The 20,107-nt window shown below is 41.5% G+C and overlaps 1 protein-coding gene across 11 annotated transcripts in view; it reads left to right on the forward strand.

Annotated features, from left to right (window-relative positions):
• The first annotated feature begins 641 nt into the window (after positions 1 to 641).
• The window catches only part of MAST2 (microtubule associated serine/threonine kinase 2), a 200,961-nt gene continuing 181,495 nt past the window's right edge, over positions 642 to 20,107 (forward strand). For 7 of the 11 annotated variants that reach the window (XM_059921771.1, XM_059921787.1, XM_059921796.1 and 4 more), the window contains exon 1: positions 642 to 1,151. In XM_059921771.1, the coding sequence (XP_059777754.1) occupies positions 963 to 1,151 (189 nt within the window). In that variant the 5' untranslated portion in view covers positions 642 to 962. The remainder of the gene's footprint in view (positions 1,152 to 20,107) is intronic. The other 4 variants (XM_059921780.1, XM_059921801.1, XM_059921809.1 and 1 more) reach the window with 1 other exon arrangement.

The following is a 20,107-nucleotide window of genomic DNA, read 5'->3' on the forward strand; positions in this document are numbered from 1 at the left end:
TTGTCTTCGCCTTCCACTTGAAGGAATCCATCACTTCTTCCTCTTTTATAGGACTTTCCACACCCTGTCTTACTTTCTGGGAGCAACAGGAAACAGTGGAAAGGGGCAGAAAAGCCAGAATTTGAGTCCTGTCTAGTTTGCTCAGTGACCTGGGCATATTACTTCCCGTCGGTCCTCTTATCTGTAACAGGAGAATGAGCAGACCTGCCTTCAAAGTGTGATGTGAAGATCAGTTGACGGTAGGTTGGAAGGTGCTCAACAAAAAGGCAGGCATTAGTGTTCTGTTTACTGGTTGTCTATTTTGTCTCCTTGCTGCTCCTGGTCCCTCTCCACCTACTTCCTTGAGGACGCTGATCAGTTGTAATTCATTTTTGGATCCCCACCACTTAGCTTGGCCAGACACACAATTTCATGAATGGATGCATGAATGAACGAATCAAGGAGCTTCCACGGCCGCAGCGGGCGCGTCGGGGCCCCGCCCCCTTCCGCTCTCCGCCCCCTCCCACCCCCACCACGCGGTGGGGCCAAGGGCGGGTCTCTCGCGACCGTTCGCTGGCGCGTGCGCGGGAGGCGGCGCGCGGCCCGAGGTGGCAGGCGGGCTCCCGGTGCGCGCGCGCGAAGGGAAGGGAGGGGCGGGGCCGGGCTACAGGCAAGCGGTTGGCGGCTGGCTGTGCAGCCGGCTGCGGCGGTGGAGGCGGCGGCGGCCGGTGGCCGGCCGAGCGTGTACCGGGTGGGAGAAGACGACGCTGCGGCGATGCTGCCGCCTCCGTAAGGAGCGCCGAGGAGGCCGCGGCTCTTGAGGCCCCAGAAAGCGCAGAGGAGCTGCTGGCTGGGGTCGGTGGCTTCGGGCGCCCGCCGGGCCATGGTGGCCGCGGGCGGTGGTTGGCGCGGTAGCGCCGCGGCCCGGGGCCGTGCGGGGCCGGGACAGTCGCTGCGCTGACGCCCAGGGCCCAGCCGCAGATATGAAGCGGAGCCGCTGCCGCGACCGACCGCAGCTGCCGCCGCCGCCACCGGCCGCCTGCCGGGAGGATGGGGCTCAGCGGGCAGCGGAGCTGCCCCAGCCCCTGCCCTCGCGCCGGCGAGCGCCGCCCGGGAGGCAGCTACTGGAGGAGCGGGCGGGGCCCGCAGGGCCCGAAGTCAGGGAGCAGGTAGCGCTGGCCGGGGTCTCGGAGGGAAGGGATGGGGAGGGGGAGCCTGAAAGGGAGCGATGGGGGAGGGCGATCTCAGGCGGGAAGACTTGGGCTGGGGCGTTGAAGGGGTGGGGACTGAATATAGTTCGGCAGAAGGAATGGGAGGTCTGGAGAGGCAGAAAAATGGGGAGTGGAGAAGTGGATGGAAGTGATGGTCTGGGGTTGAATAGGAAATGAGGGAGTAGGGATGAAAAATGGTCCTGTGGGGCGTTTGAGGTTAGGGGTTCTGGATGGGAAGAAGGGACGCTAGAATGTGGGCTGGGAGTAAATGAAATGCAAAGAATAGGCTTACTAAAGGGGTATGGAGGAATTATCCAGAAGGGCAAATAGTGTAAGGTAGGGACAGTCAATAATATAGTAAATGTTATCCTACTTTCTAGAGGTTTTGTTGGGTGTCATTCCTAAGCATTCTCTGATTTGGCCGTCCTTAGTCTTGTAGGAATATGTTCCGAATCATTGTTAAAGTTTCTCTCCAGTAACGATTCATTTCACGAGAAAGCACTTTTTAAAACATGTGCTTTGGGGATGCATGTGTGTAATCCCAAACCCAATACTGTGAACAGAGAATTCGTGGATATAGTCTCTGCCTTCTAGGAGTGTACCACTGAAAACACCTTAGTGGGAGAACACAGAAGTGTAAAAAGTTCATGGCGTTTCTGAATGGAAAGGATATGTTTATATAGTTTATTAATCAAGTGTAGGTGTATTTAGAAGTAGGGGATAAAGGTCAGTTTTATCAGGGAGGAGAAGTTGTCACTAGTAGCTGTAGGAAGTTCAGTGAAAGGAGAGTATGTGGTTCTTGATCTTGTGGGAGTTACAGAAAAATGTTCTGTAGTAATGAACTCTAGTGACAGCTTCCCTTTTGCACACTCTACTCTAGACCCTAGTGACTTCATCTTTGGATCTTTGAAGAGTTCTGTTAGGTCTCCTGCCTCTTTCCTGTATGTTAAATAAGTATTTTCCTTTGACATCATTCTTTATTATACAGTTTCAGTGATGCACATGTTAGCCCTTGGACTTTTCCCTCCTTTTTTTTTTTTTAATTCATTTATTTAATTTATTTATTTTTGGCTGCGTTGGGTCTTCGTTGCTGTGCGTGGGCTTTCTCTAGTTGCTGAGGGGGGGCTTCTCTTTGTTGCGGTGCGCGGGCTTCTCATTGCAATGGCTCCTCTTGTTGAGGAGCACGGGCTCTAGGCGTGGGGGCTTCAGTAGTTGTGGCACGTGGGCTCAGTAGTTGTGGTGCACGGGCATAGCTGCTCCGCGGCATGTGGGATTTTCCCAGACCAGGCCTCGAACCCGTGTCCCCTGCATCAGCAGGCAGATTCTCTACCACTGTGCCACCAGGGAAGCCCCCCTCCTTTTGTTTTTTTATCTTGTATTCTCCACCCAGTCCTGAGTAGACTGTGCCATTTCTGCCCTTGCTTTCAGGCCACTGAGCATTGTCCTCTTACTGTAATTTCCCCCTTCATCCTTGTCTTTTATATTCTCTGCAGTTCCTATTTGAAACATTTAAAAATGTACTTATAAAACCCAGATCCTTTCCTGACTCAATTTACCTGGTCTAATTGACCTTATCACATGCTTCACTAAAGAGTTCAAGGTAACTTGATTTCTCCCTCTTCTCTATCTCAGGATTTCTGTGTTCTCTCATCTTTTAAATCTCAAAGAAGGAAGTATTCATCTTTTCCAAGGCTAATCCCTCCATGTTCTTGATTTCATTCCCTCTCATCTGCTGTAGGCCCTTGTTATGTATGTTATTTTCTCTTTGTCTTATACCTCAAATAAAAACAAAACAACATGATTTCCCTGAGTTTTGTAACCTACTTAAGCTACTTTGTAATCTCATTTTTGCTTTACCAGCAACCTTCTTGAAAAATGAGTTTGTATTCACTGTCTCAGCTTCTTCACCTTGTATACATTCCTCATATTATGATTTGGCTTCTACACATAAATTCCTCCAAAGTGTTGTCTTCAAGGTCACCAGTAACTTTGTGTGTTTGTTTATTTACTTTTTAATTGAGATGTGACTTATCTACAGTGTGCAAATCAAAGTTTCGTTCAGCCCATGAATTTTTACAGAATGAATACACCTATGTGACCACTCCTCAGATCAGGATGTAGAACATTTCCAGTACCCTAGAGTGTTCCTTTGTGCTTTCTCCCAGGTATTACCCTTCTCCAGAGGTAACCGCTCTCCCAAACTCTATCACCATGGATTAGTTTTGCCTCTTCTGAACTTCATGTAAATGGAATCGTACTGTTTGTACTCTTTTGTGACTAGATTCTTTCATTCAAATTATGTCTGTGAGATTCATCTATGTTGTTGCTTTTAGAAAAAGCTTGTTCTTTTTCATTGCTGTGTAATTTTCCATCGTGTGATTATACCATGATGGATACTAAAACATTTCCTTTTTTTTTTAATTAAAAAATAATGTGTGTTGGGGCTTCCCTGTTGGTGCAGTGGTTAAGAATCACCTGCCAATGCAGGGGACACAGGTTTGAGACCTGGTCTGGGAAGATCCCACATACCGTGGAGCAACTAAGCCCGTGTGCCACAACTACTGAATCCCGTGCGCCTAGAGCCCATGCTCCGCAACAAGAGAAGCCACCGCAATGAGAAGCCTGCACACCGCAAGGAAGAGTAGACCCCGCTCGCCGCAACTAGAGAAAGCCCGTGCAGCCAAAAATTAAAAAAAAAAAAAAAAAAAAGTATGGCTATTTGTGAAAAGTTTTCATTGTGAATTACACAGAGAGATGCAGCAGTCCCAGGGACCTTTAAATGATTAAATATGATAGCCTTCCCCCATTCCTCATCCTCTCTGACCTCTGTGAACTATTTGTCACTCTTGACCATGTGTTCCTTCTTTTTTTTTGTTTTTTTGTTTTTTTTTTCTCTTTATTAGGTGCATTCAAGTGTACAATACAATTGTTAAACGTTTCTGGTGAAATAAACGTTGGTTATTTTATAGTGAGCTTTTATACTCCAATTATGCGTTTTTAAAGTGTCTTTTATCTGATATTAGTACGACTACCTCAGCTTTATTTTGATTAATTTTTGCATGTGTTCCTTCTTGATATATTCTTCTCTTTTGTCATAATGTCCATTCTACTCTTGTTACTCTGACTGCTTCTTGGGTGTCTTATACTGTTTTCTATCTCTGTCCCCAGTATGTTCCTTGAGGATATGTCCTCTGTCCTTAGCTTTTTTCTTTTTGGCCACACTGTGCGGCTTGGGGGATCTTAGTTCCCCCACTAGGGATTGAACCCGGACCCCCACAGTGAAAGCACCAAGTCCTAACCACCGGACTGCCAGGGAATTCCCAGCTTTTTTCTTAATTGTACTTTGTTTTTTAGCAGGCTTACCCTATTTGTGGCACGTGCTTAGGATGTATAATAGGGTCTGTAGTTCTCTTTGTTCATAGTATTGTGTCACAGAACCTCCTTGTAGAGTGATCTGAGTCTCTAGGCCTGACCTCTTTCCTTAGCTCTACATTTCCATTTCTGGGCTTAATATTTTCCACATTAGACTCTCGGCATTTGTGATCTTAACAGTTGTGATTTTCATAAACTGATAGTGTCCTTGAAAGTCCGTAACTAGAAATTATTTGATGTTAAAAAGTTAAAAATTTTGGTTTCGTGTGTTATGAGGCTGGATGGATTATTGCATTCATTCAGGGAATAAGAACCTAGCTGATCACCAAGCATCTACCTTTCACAAATGACTTTGTTCTCCGTTTCTCATGATATAGAATAATGCTTGTTATATGTTATACCATGCCTGTATTTAGGAATAATTTCTGAACAGGATGCAGAACTTGGATCTCTAGCTCAGTGGCTTACTGTATCATTGAAATAGAATCCATTATTTCTCCTTTGAAATGTGGTCTCCCCGTGTCTTTCCTTTTTCTTGTCATCAACTTGAAATTATATCCATGGTCTTTGACTTTTCCCTCTCCCTTGACCCCCTTATCCAGATTCTGCTGATTCTGTCTTCATAACATCTTTCGAATCTTTGTTCTCACTGTCATCACCTTAATTCAGCATTTATAAACTTTTGTCTTGGTTGTTGTAATATCTTAACTGCATTTACTCTGTTTTTAGTCTTTTAACCTCTGATTTATTCTGCATTCTAATTAAAAAAAGATTGGAACTCCTTGCCTACTTGAGTTCCAGTGATAGATAAGTATTTGTTAAATGATCATTTTATTGCTTTATCTTCAGAAACTTTCATTAGCTTCTTGATACCATAGAATAAAGTTTGAAGACCTTGGCATTCAAGGTCTACTTGATACTTATCACTTTTTATTAGAATCAGAGTTAGAGGCCCCTTCTCTTGGTTCCTAAGACTTTGCTTTGTCTCCATTGTAGCATACATTATTGAAATAGTTTATCTCTCTCATAAGTAAGTTCTTTGAGGCCCAGACTCTTTCATTTACCTAGGGCCTAGTATGGTATTTGAAACATAGTTATTAGTCTGAATATTTATGAGAAACATAGATATGTGTGCTGGCACTTGAAACATGTATTTCCTCAGCAATATTCTGGTTGGCTGTCAGTCTCTCATCAGAGAAAAAACTCCTCAGAGTCTGTCTTATTCATCATTATACCAGCCTTTAGTGTTTTAACTGGTACGTAATGGGCATTCAGTAAATATTTGTTTACTGCTTAGGCATTTTCATATGTATATATATTTTTAAAATTTATTTATTTAATTTATTTATTTTTGGCTGTGTTGGATCTTCGTTGCTGCGTGTGGGCTTTCTCTAGTTGCAGCAAGCGGGGGCTACTCTTCGTTGCAGTGCACGTGCTTCTCATTGTGGTGGCTTCTCTTGTTGTAGAACATGGGCTCTAGGCGCATGGGCTTCAGTGGTTGTGGCACACAGGCTCAGTAGTTGTGGCTTGCGGGCTCTAGAACTCAGGCTGAGTAGTTGTGGTGCGTGGGCTTAGTTGCTCCATGGCATGTGGGATCTTCCCGGACCAGGGATCAAACCTGTGTCCCCTGCATTGGCAGGCGGATTCTTAACCACTGTGCCACCAGGGAAGTCCCCATATATTTATTTTAATTAATCATCCATCTGAAAAGCTCTTTCTTCTCTGTCTTTGCCCATTAAAATTCTACTCAAGCTTCCAGTCCTAACTCATGCCACAGAAACTGTTCTGTGAAGTTGTTTTCCATGATTGGGCTGTAGTAAATAGAACTTCTATCCTTCTGTGTTCATTTTGTATTATTTCGTATCTGCTTTTAAGTTGTAAATTATTGAGGGTAGGAACTATATCATCATTTTATCTATCATAATGCATAGTCAAGGGCTTTGTCACAATAGGTGTTAAGTAATTATTTGTTGACTGAATGAATTATTTGTGGACTGAATGAATAGAAAAAGATTCAAATATTTTGAATTTTGAATTCTCTTGGCACCATTAAGGAATTTTCAAAATTATTTTCATGGAAATCAGTATCTTCTCTTTATTCTGCACTATAATGTTAGTATACGGGCAAAAGCATGGGGCAGAAAACATACAGAGGGGAAGCTGCATATATTGTGTAGGGAACTGTAATCAATTTAGTATTGTTGGAAGTTGAACTTGAAGCCATAGATGATGAGTTAAGAGACTAAAGGAGCCTAGATTGTAGACAGTCTTTAGTATTATGTAAAAAGATAGTAAGTAGGGAAGCAGGGTGGTCTTTCTTGTTTTTTAGCTGGATTACTCTGGCAGCTGTGTGAAGGATACAATGTAGGACATGGTGATTGAGACATGGGCATTTGAGAATTTTTCTGAGTTTTCAATACAGAATATCTATTTATTTAGTTAGGCTGTGCTGGGTCTTAGTTGGGGCACGCGGGATATTTAGTTGCAGCATGTGGGCTCTTAGTTGCTGCACACGGGCTTCTTAGTTGCCGCACGCGAGCTTCTTAGTTGCCACACGTGGGCTTCTTAGTTGCGGCATGTGGACTCTTAGTTGTGGCATGCGGACGCTTATTGTGGTGTGCATGTGGAATCTGGTTCCCCGACCAGGGATCGAACCCGGGCTCCCTGCATTGGGAGCGTGGAGTCTTATTCACTGGACCACCAGGGAAGTCCCTCAATACAGAATGTTTATTAGCCCTCCCTCCCCTCTTGTCCAGAAGTAATATGAATAAGGGCCAGCTCCTGAAAACCTGTTACCTTTGGAAGATTTGATTTCGTCAGAGGTACTGGGAGCAGAGAGCCTGGGATGGTTGAAGCAGGTTGGACAGTGTTTCCTGATGAGGGTAGGACACATCTGCCTCCAGATTTTTCCCATCTTTGTTTTACTGGATGCCCTTAGCCTAAGATCAACCTAAAAGCTTTTTCCACCCGTTATTCATGGTGACCTATGATCAGGACCGTGAGAGGCAGCTTAATATTGCAATCATTATGCCTCCTTTATTGCTGGTCTTAGCTGCTTATGATTCTCTGGTAAATTTGCCACCTAGCTTTGTACTTTCTTGATAAAATCCCTATGGTACCTTGGTAATTATTACTTTTTATCAGCAGGTATTGGTTGTTTTTCTTCATTATATACATACTTGGGGTTCCAAAGAGTTTTGAAAACCAGGTTGTTGGGTCAAGGGCTAGCCCTGGGGGAAGAGGAAAAAGTCCTCAAGGGAGAGCAGAGACTAGATGTTATTGGCAGTAAGGACTTACACAAAATGCATTGGGCTTCCCTGGTGGCGCAGTGGTTGAGAATCTGCCTGCCAATGCAGGGGACACGGGTTCGAGCCCTGGTCCGGGAGGATCCCACATGCCGCGGAGCAACTGGGCCCGTGAGCCACAACTACCGAGCCTGCGCATCTGGAGCCTGTGCTCCCAACAAGAGAGGCCGCGATAGAGAGAGGCCCGCGCACCGCGATGAAGAGTGGCCCCCGCTCGCCGCAACTAGAGAAAGCCCTCTCACAGAAACGAAGACCCAACACACCCAAAAATAAAAATAAATAAATTAAAAAAAAAAAATGCATTGTTAGTCAGACATAGTTGACCACCTTTTTGTTGTACCTCATTGTTAACTCCCAAACTCTTTTCTCTTCTCTGCACTACAGCCATGTGTAGTGGAAGTACAGTAAATAATTGATGGGGAAAATTGACATCAACCTGAGCCTCTTACTTGCATATTCATTAGGTACTTTTCATCTTTACCAAGAATTGTTCCGCCTCTAAAATCTTAGTTTTGAGCTTGCCAGACTCTGACCTTCACATCATCTTCTGTTTCTCTAGCTCACATTCATTTTAGGATTTCCTCTCCCAAAATTGTTCAAACTCTTTGGAACCTCTGGTCTGTTGATTTTTTTTTTTAAATAAATTTATTTATTTATTTATTTATGGCTGCATTGGGTCTTCGTTGCTGCATGCGGGCTTTCTCTAGTTGCAGCGAGCAGGGGCTACTCTTCACTGCGGTGCACGGGTTTCTCTTTGCAGTGGCTTCTCTTGTTGCGGAGTATGGGTTCTAGGTGGGCTTCAGTAGTTGTGGCATGGGGGCTCGGTCGTTGTGGCTTGTGGGCTCTAGCGCGCAGGCTCAGTAGTTGTGGCGCATGGGCTTAGTTGCTCCGTGGCACGTGGGATCTTCCCAGACCAGGGCTTGAACCCGTGTCCCCTGCATTGGCAGGCGGATTCTTAACCACTGAGCCAGCAGGGAAGTCCAAACTACCTTTTCGTTGTCAGTCACCTCATGCCTCTACTTTCCTCCTTGTCCAACTTAACATTTCATGGGCTATCATAATTACTCCTATGCGTGTACCTTCAGTACCTTCTATCATACGTGCTTGAGAAAATTCCAGCCATGATTAAACCAACTCTGCCTATTCTGCACTTGTGTCTAGGCAGCTGAATGTGGCTGGAGAAAAACACAACGATGCTGACATCTAAATTTGTGATCATGAACCTAAGGAGTCTTTCAGCAATGACAGTCAATCCTATGACATTCCCTAGTCCGTTCACTTTTTTTTTTGGCAGTGCCACACGGCTTGTGGGATCTTAGTTCCCGGACCAGGGATTGAACCCAGGCCCTCAGCAGTGAGAGCGCGGATTCCTAACCACTGGACCACCAGGGAATTCCCTCCATTCACTCTTAAATGATAGTTTAATCGTTCTCCTCAAACTTCTAGCATTCTATTTGTCCTCTTTACTCTCAGTTGATGTCCTTGCTTCCTGTTTCACTGAAGAAAAAACAAAGATAATCCTACAAGCTCCCATTACAAGTCACCCAACCTACCTATATCTGTACCCGCATTCTTTTCCCTCTCTCTTATTGCTATGGATAATCTGTTCCTCTTCCCATTTAAGGCCAACCCCTACATTTAAATAAGAGTTTTATTCTTGGAATTATTCTTTCCTACTCCTGAATCATTAATTTTCTTTTTTCTGTTGATGATTCTCATCAACATACAAGCATGCTACAATATTTTCCATCTTGAAAAAACTTCATTAACCCTGCATTCCCCCTCATTCATTCATCCTTGGATTCAACAAGTTTTTTTTGTTCTGTTTTTGTTTTTGTTTTTTTTAAAATTTTTTGGTTACTGTTGGGATTATAGAAGTGAAAAAGGCAGATGAGAAACCCTGCTTTCAAAGTTTCTATTCTAGTAGAGGGAATCAGATAATAAAAGAAATAAGTAAAATATGTAGTACGCTATACGGTGATAAATACTACGAAGACAATAAAGCAGGGAAGGGGGATATAGAGTGATGGGGGATTTTATGGCTTAAATAGCATTATCAGGAAAGGCATCTCTTTGGAATGAGATGTTTGAGTAAAGACCTGAAGAATGTAAGAGATTGAGGCATTTAGATTATGTGGGGGGAAGAGTATACTTGGTAGAGGGAATAGGAAGCACCTTGGGGTAGAAGCATACCTCCAGCTCTAAAATTTGTGTTTGAGGAACACCAAGGAAGCCAAGTGTGCCTGGAGTAGAGTGAGTAAGAGGAGGAGTACTAGGTGAACTCAGAGGGGAAAGGTGGGGAGAGGAGGGCTGAATTGTGGAGAGTTTCAGATTGGTAAGGGTCTTACAGGCAGCTCTGAGGATTTTGACTTTCATGTTGAACGAGATGAGAAACCATTGGAGAGTTTTGAGCATAAGAATCACCTGATCTAACATTCATTTTAATCCCACTTATTTGGCTACTTTAGTGAGCATTGACTAAATGGGTATGTGGAACCAGTTAAGAGGCTCTTGCAGTTATTCAGGCAAAAGAGCAAGGGATACGAAATAATTGTGAGTAGGAGAGTGCTCCTCTTTATAACAAAACTACTTGAAAGAGTTGTCTATATCTTCTTTCATTTCCTCTCCTCTTGAACCCATTCCAGTCAAGTCAGGCTTTAGCCTTCCGTCATTCCACTGAAACACTTATGTCAAGGTCATCATTGGTCAAACCCAGTGGCCAGTTTTCAGTCTTCATCTCACTCAACCTGTTGCTTTTGACATGGTTGAGCATTCCATCATTTGGCTTCTGGGACCATGCTGTCTTGGTTTTCTTCCAATCTCACTGGTGCTTGAGAGGGTTCAGTATTTAATCTGCTTTTGCAGTCTATTCTCTCTCCTGATGTAATCTCATCAGATTGTATTACTTTACATTCCATCTCTGTGCTGCTGATTCCCACATTTACTTCTCTAGTCTTGACCTTTCTTTTGAGCTCTCCTATTTTCAGTTGTGTATGTAACATTTCTATTTGGGTAGCTAATAGACCTTTCAAACTTAATGGGTCCAAAGCTGAACCCTGTTTTTCACTTCCCATTCCACTTCTTCCCCAGTCTTTCCCATGTCAATAAATGGCACTATCATTCACTCATTTCCTTAGAGCAAAACATGGAAGTTGGTTTTGATTCTTTTCTTAACCTCATATTCCACATTCAGCCCATCAGTTCTGGTTGGTGCTACATTCAAATTGCATGAGACTTTTCCCCACTAACTCCATCACTACCCTAATCTTAGCCTCTATCATCTTTCATCTGGATTACTATAAAAGTCTCCAAACCTGTCTTCCTGATTCTTTTCTTTTACCTCCTCTCCCCTCTGCCCCCATGAGAATTTGCACACAGCAAGGTCGGTATCATCCTGTAAAAGCTAAAATCAAAGTTTGTTACCATCCCCTACTCAAAAGTGGCTTTCCATCACAGTTGATCAAAATGGAAGGTGCTTGCTTTGTACTTAAGAGTCTACATGATCTGCCTCTTGGCCTTCTCTAACCTCATTTCCTCCTACTCCTCTTGTTACTGAGCTCTGTTCACACTGGCTACCTTGATGGTCTCCAAATATATTAAGCATGCTCCTGCATGAGGACATTTTAAAAATTATTATTTGAGGACTTCTATACTTGGTAGTTTTCTCTACCTGAGGTGTTCTTTTTCTGGATATATTTATATGACTGGCTTCCTCGTTTCATTTAGGTCTCTGTTCAGATAGAGGCCTTCCTTGACCAGCTTTTTTATTATTTTTATTTTTATTTTTAAAATAAATTTGTTTATTTTATTTATTTTTGGCTGCGTTGGGTCTTCATTGCTGCATGCAGGCTTTATCTAGTTGCGGCAAGCGGGGGCTACTCTTCGTGGCGGTGTGTGGGCTTCTCATCGTGGTGGCTTCTCTTGTTGCAGAGCACGGGCTCTAGGCGAGCGGGCTCAGTAGTTGTGGCGCACAGACTTAGTTGCTCCGTGGCATGTGGGATCTTCCCGGACCAGGACTCGAACCCGTTTCCCCTGCATTGGCAGGTGGATTCTTAACCACTGCGCCCCCAGGGAAGCCTGACCAGCCTTTTTAAAGTAGCACTCTTAGTCATTCCCTTCCCCTCTTTTTATTCATGTCCTTTATTCACCTGTTACTGTCACATATTTGTTATTTATTGTCATTCTCACACATTAGAATATATGGTTCATGAGGGTAGGAATTTGGGCTGGTTTTTCCTTACTGCTGTATCTCCAGCTTCTAGAATTGTATATAGGAGGTACTAAATAAATATTTCTTGAGTGAATGTATAGTGATTAAGTCATTCTCTGACCTCAGATTCCAGCTCTATGACTGATGCAAGTTACTTAAGTTCTTTAAGCCTTACTTATCCCATATATATGTAATGGACATACTATCATTACCAATTTCATAGGGTTATTGTTAGGATTTAATAAATTAATCCACGTAAAACACTTATTACAAAGCCTGATACCAGTGAGTGCTCAATAATGGTTAATTATTATATTTTTAGGGTAAGTGCATAGAATGTGTGAATATAGAGTTCATATTTTTCTGTGTTCTCATCTGGTTTTATAAAGAAATATAAGAAAAAGGTATGTCTTGACGTTTGATTTGTTGGTGTTATTGAACTCTTCTTTTACTTTGTTCAGCTTGAAAAGATGGCTTTAATTTGTGCGTTTTTCCCTTTAGGGAAACTTTTATGGATTTCTTTCTTAAGTAACTGGCTTAGAAGATATTATAGTCTCCCTAGATTTTAGAACATAATTAAGAGCAAATTCAGGCCAAGGAAACCGCATTTTAAAATTCTGTAATATCGTTTTAGTTGTACCAACTTTAATGTAACAAAATACTTTCTAAGAGTGAACCTGGGTAGCAGATGCACAAATCCTTTAACCTTTAATTTGTTGGGAGGTTAGCAAGCCACATAGTTTCTCTGCCTGTATTTCAGCAAAGCAGAGGTAATATAGTACTGTCTGGCCTTCTAATTTTCATGACTATTTGAGATCTTCAAGAATATTTTAAAGACAAAAGAGTTTAAAAATAGTTGGCATTGGGAATTCCCTGACATTCCAGTGGTTAGGACTCTGTGCTTTCACTGCCACGGGCCCAGTTTCAATCCCTGGTTGGGGAACTAAGATCCTGCAAGGTGCGCGGTACAGCCAAAAAAAAAAAAAAAGTTGGTATTAATTTTTTAAAAGTCCTTAAGTTGTTTCAAAAGGGTGTTACCAAGATGATTTTTTTTTTAGGTGACCCCAGGAAATCTGAGTCCTCCCTTTGACCAGTAAGAGAATGGGACATTTTACTACTAGCTCTCATGCTAGTAGTCTTCTCTCTCTCTCTCTCTCTCTCTATATATATATATATTTTAATATTTATTTATTTGTTTAGGCTATGCTGGGTCTTAGTTGAGGCGCGGGGGATCTTCATTGCAGCATGCAGGATCTTTTTTTTTTTTTTTTAGTTGCGGCATGCGCACTTCTCAGTTGTGGCATGCGGACTTCTTAGTTGCAGCATGCGAACTCTTAGTTGCAGCATGCATTTGGGATCTAGTTCCCCAACCGGGGGTCGAACCTGGGCCCCCTGCATTGGGAGTGCAGAGTCTTACCCACTGGATCACCAGGGAAGTCCCAGTAGTCTTTTATATTTAAGAACATTAGTTGCTGTAAAAAATACATTCAAAAGAACCTAGACTAATGGAGGCTCTACCATTTTCTACACATGGCTTCCCAGGTCACCTGAGGCAAGTGGGGGAATCCTGTGGGAGTTGTTGATGGGCAGACCTGGAAATGGCTTAATCACTTCCACCCATATTCTGTTGCCAGAATTCAATCATAGGGCCATAGCTTGTGCCCAGCAGGAAGGTGAATCATGTTTGGTCAATATCTAGCTAGTCCTTGCCATAGCCCTCAAACCCTAATATGGTCCTCAGCTAGAACTATGTAGAAATCCTATTATTCTGGGTATAGACCACCTAGAACCTTCATTCCTTATAGGCCCACAGAGTTTTGGGTAATAACCGTTTTGAATGCATGTAAAGGCCTTTTTGCAAGAATACCTAGGAGGTCTGGAAAAGCTTGTTTTCCTCCGTCTGTGGTAGAGCTAGTCTCTGGCAACCCCCACACTCTTTCAGGTCTTGGTGGCTAGTGATAGCCTTCTGTAGGCATTTCTCAGTTTGTCCGCCCAGCCATGTGGAAGAGAAAAAAGCCAGAAGGAAGCCAAGGGAAGCCAGAGAGGAAGGCGACTGAGTCTCAGCTATTTTCACTTGAATAGGCTCCTGGAAGGAAGTGTGGCCCTAGACACCCTACCTCTACATGTGCTTTGACTTCTTAAATTGTGGTAAAATACACTTAACATACAATTTACGATTAGTGACATTCAGTACATTCAAATGTATAACCATCACCACTATCTTGTTCCAGAATATTTCCTCCTTCCCCCAGTCCCTGGCAACCACTAATCTGTTTTCTGCTGTGAACTGTGAACATTTCATATAAAGGGAATCATACAATACATGGCCTTTTATGTCTGGCTTCTTTTACTTAACATAATGTTTTTGAGATTCATCCATATTGTAGCATTTATCAGTATGTCATTCCTTTTTATGGCTGAGTAATATTCCATTATATGGATATACCACATTTGGTTTATTCAGTCATCAACTGATGGGCATTTGGGTTGTTTCTACCTTTTGGTGATTGTGGTAGTACCCCTATGAACATTTGTGTACAAGTTTCTGTTTGTACACCTGTTTTTCAGTTTTTTGTTTCTATATACAGGAGTGGAATTGTTGGATCATATGATCTTTCTATGTTTAAGTTTTTGAGGAATTGTCAAACTGTTTTCCACAGTGGGTGTATCATTTTAACATTCCCACCAGCAATTTACAAGGGTTCCAGTTTGTCTGTGACCTTGCTAGCACTTGTTATTTTCCATTTTTAAAAAATCTAGCTATCCTAGTGGATAGAAATGATATCTCATGCTTTTTAAAAAAAAAATTTATTTATTTATTTATTTGGCTGTGCTGGGTCTTAGTTGCGGCACACGGGATCTTTAGTTGTGGCATGTGGTGTGTAGTTCCCTGACCAAGGATTGAACCGGGGCCCCCTGCCTTGGGAGCGCGAGTCTTAACCGCTGGACAACCAGGGAAGTCCCTGTCTCTTTTTAATCTTTTCCTTTCATCTCTTCCTTTTCCTTAAAATCTGAAAGTTGAAGAACCTTGGGGCATTTGGCCTGTAGAGTTTCCCAAAGTCTAGATTGCATAGTTATGGTGCATTTCAAAATGTTTTATGTCCTGTTGTATTTCCTGCAAATTACAGCTGGATACAGAGGCTTAATCAGCCTCAGGTTCAGTTCCTTTGGCAAGATTTTGGGTGGTAGTGTGTTCTTTCAACAGGAGGCATGTGATGTCTGCTTTTTGCTCTTTGATTGTAGCAGTTGCTGATGCTCAGTGCTGAGATTCGCTGATTGGGAGTTGCAAAGTAGTCATATAATTCTATCATTTTGTTTTCATTTATTAGGTGGCATAGCATTTTAAGGAGATGCTTCTCATCTACTGTTTGATTCCCAGTGGTATAGTTCATGTAAGAATGGCCTGATTCTTTCCTTTTATTTACCTAGTTTTTAAGGTAATAAATTGGTTCCCTGTCATCTTCAGATGGTGATCAGTTAGTTATTTTTTATTATCAGTGTGGAGTCGTACATTTAAATGTATTTGATGGGTTTCAACCCATATTTTATGTGTTTTTTTTTTTTTTACTGCTAATTGAAGCTCACATTGTCCTGTTGTTGTCTAGGAAGAGCCTCTTCAAATTGGTTCCTTAGTCTTTTTGACCCAGTCCTAATAATTTTGATAATTTTCTTTCTATCTCTTACGTTGAACTGTTCCAGGCTCATTTTCCACCTTAGACCTGGCATTAGCTGTTTCTCTAAGAACTCCTGGCTTCTTTTAATGGGAAATGGAATTTCAGAACACCTGCAGTCTAGATCCTAGGGATACTTATTGCTACTAGGTTGATCATTGTTCCTATGACTTTTCAGTGGATAGAGTTAGAAATATATATAATAAAAACTATCTTGGCAGTCAACAGTGATATTGACAAAGGACTACAGAGGTTTTTTTTAAACTTAATCTCCCATTTACTACATTAGTATCTCCTTTCTTTCATACCAAGAATCATGTTCCCAAAGACTCAGGGGATGATAGAATTAGAATATCCAGGAATTACTAATTTGCTTTATCATATGTTAACTGTATAACAGTCTCTAGTGGCACTACTAATGTACTACCACCAATGATTAAGGAAAACTGTTAAAAAATTTTTGTGTGTATGCTGTCTCCACCTTCTCCTCTCATTTTTTGGTTGACCTATATCTACATTGTCAGATCATATAGCCATTATATACTATACTCTCTCCCTTTTAATGAACACTTATTTATAATTTTATAAATGACCATATATTTAATGCTAATCACCATATTGATATATCTCTAGTTTTTTTTTTTTTAATTGAAGTATTGTTGATTTATAGTGTTGTGTTAGTTTCTGGTATACAGCAAAGTGATTCAGATATATATATATATTTATATATAGATATATGGATATATATATTCTTTTTCAAATTCTTTTCCATTATAGGTTATTACAAGTTCCCTGTGAATATAGTTCCCTGTGCTATGCAGTAGAACCTCATCATTCTAGTTATTTTGATTGTATGAATCTTTTGTTTTTAAACATGTGTTTATTTTATTTAATTTTTTATTTTCTTTGGCCGCACCGGGTGGCATGTGGGATCTTAGCTCCCCGACCAGGGATCGAACCCATGCCCCCTGCAGTGGAAACGCAGAGTCTTAACCACTGGACTGCCAGGGAAGTCCTGATTGTATGAATCTTGTTCTCTAGTAGATTCCTTAGGAAGGACCTTTTGGAACAATATTCCCTGAGTTATTTTATATTGATAACATTTTGCCTGTGCCCTTTACCTTGAAGATTAGTTTTCCTGGATATAAAATCCTGGGCTCATACTGCCTTTCTTTGAGTATCTTATATATGTAACTCTGTTTTTCTTCTGGCATAAAGAATTGTTGTCGGGACTTCCCTGGTGGCACAGTGGTTAAGACTCCATGCTCCCAATGCAGGGGGCCCGGGTTTGATCCCTGGTTAGGGAACTAGATCCCACATGCCTGCCACAACTAAGGAGCCTGCGTTGCTGCAACTAAGATCCAGTGCAAATAAATAAATATTAAAAAAAAAATTGTTGTCATAGTCTGATGGTGATGCAGGTTTTTCTTATAGGTCATGTTTTTTTTTTTAATGCTGAAAGGATTTTTCTGTTAAAGTCCAGTTATTATACTAGAATATATCTTGGTGTTGGTCATTTTGGATTTATATGTCATGCACGTGGTGTGCTCTTCCAGGATGTAGTTTTCATATATATAGTTTTAATTTCAGCAAAGTTATTGAATTATAATTTTAGTATTGATATTTGTTCTGTTGCCTTGCTTTGATTTTCTTCTGCAGGGACTTCTATTTGCTGTATGTTGGATCTTCTTTGCTTCTCTTCAGCATACCATTTTCTCTCAAACATTTTTTTTCCTCTTCATAAAAAAATCAAACAAACAAACAAACAGAAAAACCCAAAACATTTCATCTTCTGTGCCTCTTAAGGCATTATCTCTTGTTTGTATTCTCTCTTGTGTTCCTTCAAGTTTAGTCATTTCTTTTTTTTTTTTTACAATGGAATACTATAATGAAATAAATGAATGAACTCCAGCTACATGTATCAACATGGATAAAACTCAGGAAACCTACTACTGATTCAAAAAAGTCATGAAAGGGCTTCCCTGGTGGTGCAGTGGTTGAGAATCTGCCTGCCAATGCAGGGGACACGGGTTCGAGCCCTGGTCTGGGAAGATCCCACATGCTGCGGAGCAACTAGACCCATGAGCCACACCTACTGAGCCTGCGCGTCTGGAGCCTGTGCTCCGCAACAAGAGAGGCCGCGACAGTGAGAGGCCCGCGCACCGCGATGAAGAGTGGCCCCCACTTGCCGCAACTAGAGAAAGCCCTCGCACAGAAACGAAGACCCAACACAGCCAAAAAAAAAAAAAAAAAAAAAAAGTCATGAAAGAATATGTTTATATAAAGTTGAACAACATGCAAAATTTTACAATATATGGATGCAGTAATATGTTGTAAAACCATACAAAAAAGCAAGGCATGAAAAATGACACTGGTTACCTCAGGCAGGGGAAGGAGATGTGACTGGGGAGGGCTACATGGTGGGTTTTGTCATTCAGAAATGATTTGTTTTTGAAGCTGGGTGATGGGTACAGGTACATAGGTATTTGTTTTATAATTTATTCAAACTGTACAGATATGTATATTATAAAATTTATAATGTATTATCATGAAAAATAAATAAAATTTAAAAAACAGGAATAATTGGATAGAGTACTGGTGGGAGGGTAGATTGTTATAGGACCCTCCCTGAGGTCAGAGGGAATAAAACACTACCCCCCCCCCCTTCCTGCTGAAGTGGAGCTAGGTGTGTAGGCGATTTCCTTGTGAAACATGGCTGTGAATGGGAACAGAACCCAGAGAGCTAAGGTGATGGTAGGAGGAGGGGCAAAGAATGATTTTTCTAAGATGGGAGATACTAGACTATGCTTGTTTGCTGCTGGGAATGACCCAGAGACCATAAAGAAGGACCAGATGGGAACACAGAAGAGAAAGGGAATAATAGAAGGGAAAGGAGGGGCTCGGGTCTAGGACACTGGGCCTCAGAGAGAAGGAGAGGTCCTCAAGCCCTTCATGGTAACAGGAAGGAATGAGACAAAAGATGAACACAGATACTGGGAGGTTTCGAGATTCAGTGGTGGGAAGATGAAGGCCCTGGAACAATTCTCCCATGTCTGATGGCTTTTATTTTGTCACTGAAGCATGAGATAAGATCATTTTTCTTGGTTCAGCCATCTTCCATCAGTCTGTAAGTGAGTCTTCACTGGAGCAGTGTGGCATGGTGGTCAAACATGTAGGCCTTGGAGGCAGGCAGGCTGGAATTTAATTTTTTGCTCCCATTTAACAAACATTTGCTGAATCGTGCCTTGTACCAGTCTTGTCCTGGGTCCTGCTGAGGGTGCAAAGGTATATGGCCCCTAGTCTCAGGGAGTTCACTCTCCTTACGGAGCGGCTGGGAGGTGGGGCCCCGTCATTTCTTAACTGATCTTTTATTTCTAATTTTTTCTTAAGCTCTCTCACCTCACTGGTGAGTTTATTTGAATCTGATTCATGTTTTGTAGCATAAATGTCTTTAGTAAATTTTAAAATCGTATGTTACAGAAGGAAATGCTAATGTATTTATCTGCATTTTTTACTCACTGTGTTCTTTCTCTGTTCCTAAAGTTGCTTATTGTATTATTTCCTTTCTGTTTAGAGAACTTTCTTTAGCCATTCTTTTAGGATAGGTTTGCTGCCGATAAAGTCTCTTAATTATCCTTATTTCTGAAGGTCCTTTTCCCTGGTTGTTGCTTCTGGGTTGACAGTTCTTTTCTTTCAATGCTGGAAAAATACTGTGCTGCCACTTTATTCTGGACTATATAGTTTCTGATGAGAAATCTGTCATTCAAACGTTTTTTTTTTCTTTTGTTTGTAATTTTTCAGAATTTTAATTATAATGTTTCCTGGCATATTTCTTTGGGTTTATTCTGCTTGGGGTTCACTCAGCTTCTTGCATCTGTAGGTTTATGTCTTCTTCACACATTTGAGAGGTTTTCAGCCATGATTTATTCTAGTACTTTTTCTTTCTTTCTCTCTTTGTCCTTTCCTTTTGGACTCCAATGACACAGACATTAGATCTTTAATTACAGAACCATAGGTCCCGAAGCCTCTGTTTACTGTTTTCACTTTGTTGTTCATGTTGAATAACTTCTGTTCTTCTGTCTTCCAGTTCACTGTTTCTTTATTCTGTCCTCTATGTTCTGCTGAAAAGCTTATTCACTCAGTTTTTTTATTTTGGTTATTATATATTTCAGTTCTAAAATATCCATTTGGTTCTTCTTTATGTTTTATTTTTCCCTTTGATTCAAGTATGGATAACTTTGCTCATTGAAATATTTTTATCATGTATGTTTTATACCCTTTTGTCTCTCATTTCCTCTGTTACTGCCATCTTTTGTGTTTAGTTGAAAAATAATTTTTTTTTTGGTGTAATGAACCATT

The sequence above is a fragment of the Balaenoptera ricei genome, chromosome 1 (assembly GCF_028023285.1).
Source record: "Balaenoptera ricei isolate mBalRic1 chromosome 1, mBalRic1.hap2, whole genome shotgun sequence".
Lineage (NCBI taxonomy): Eukaryota > Metazoa > Chordata > Mammalia > Artiodactyla > Balaenopteridae > Balaenoptera > Balaenoptera ricei.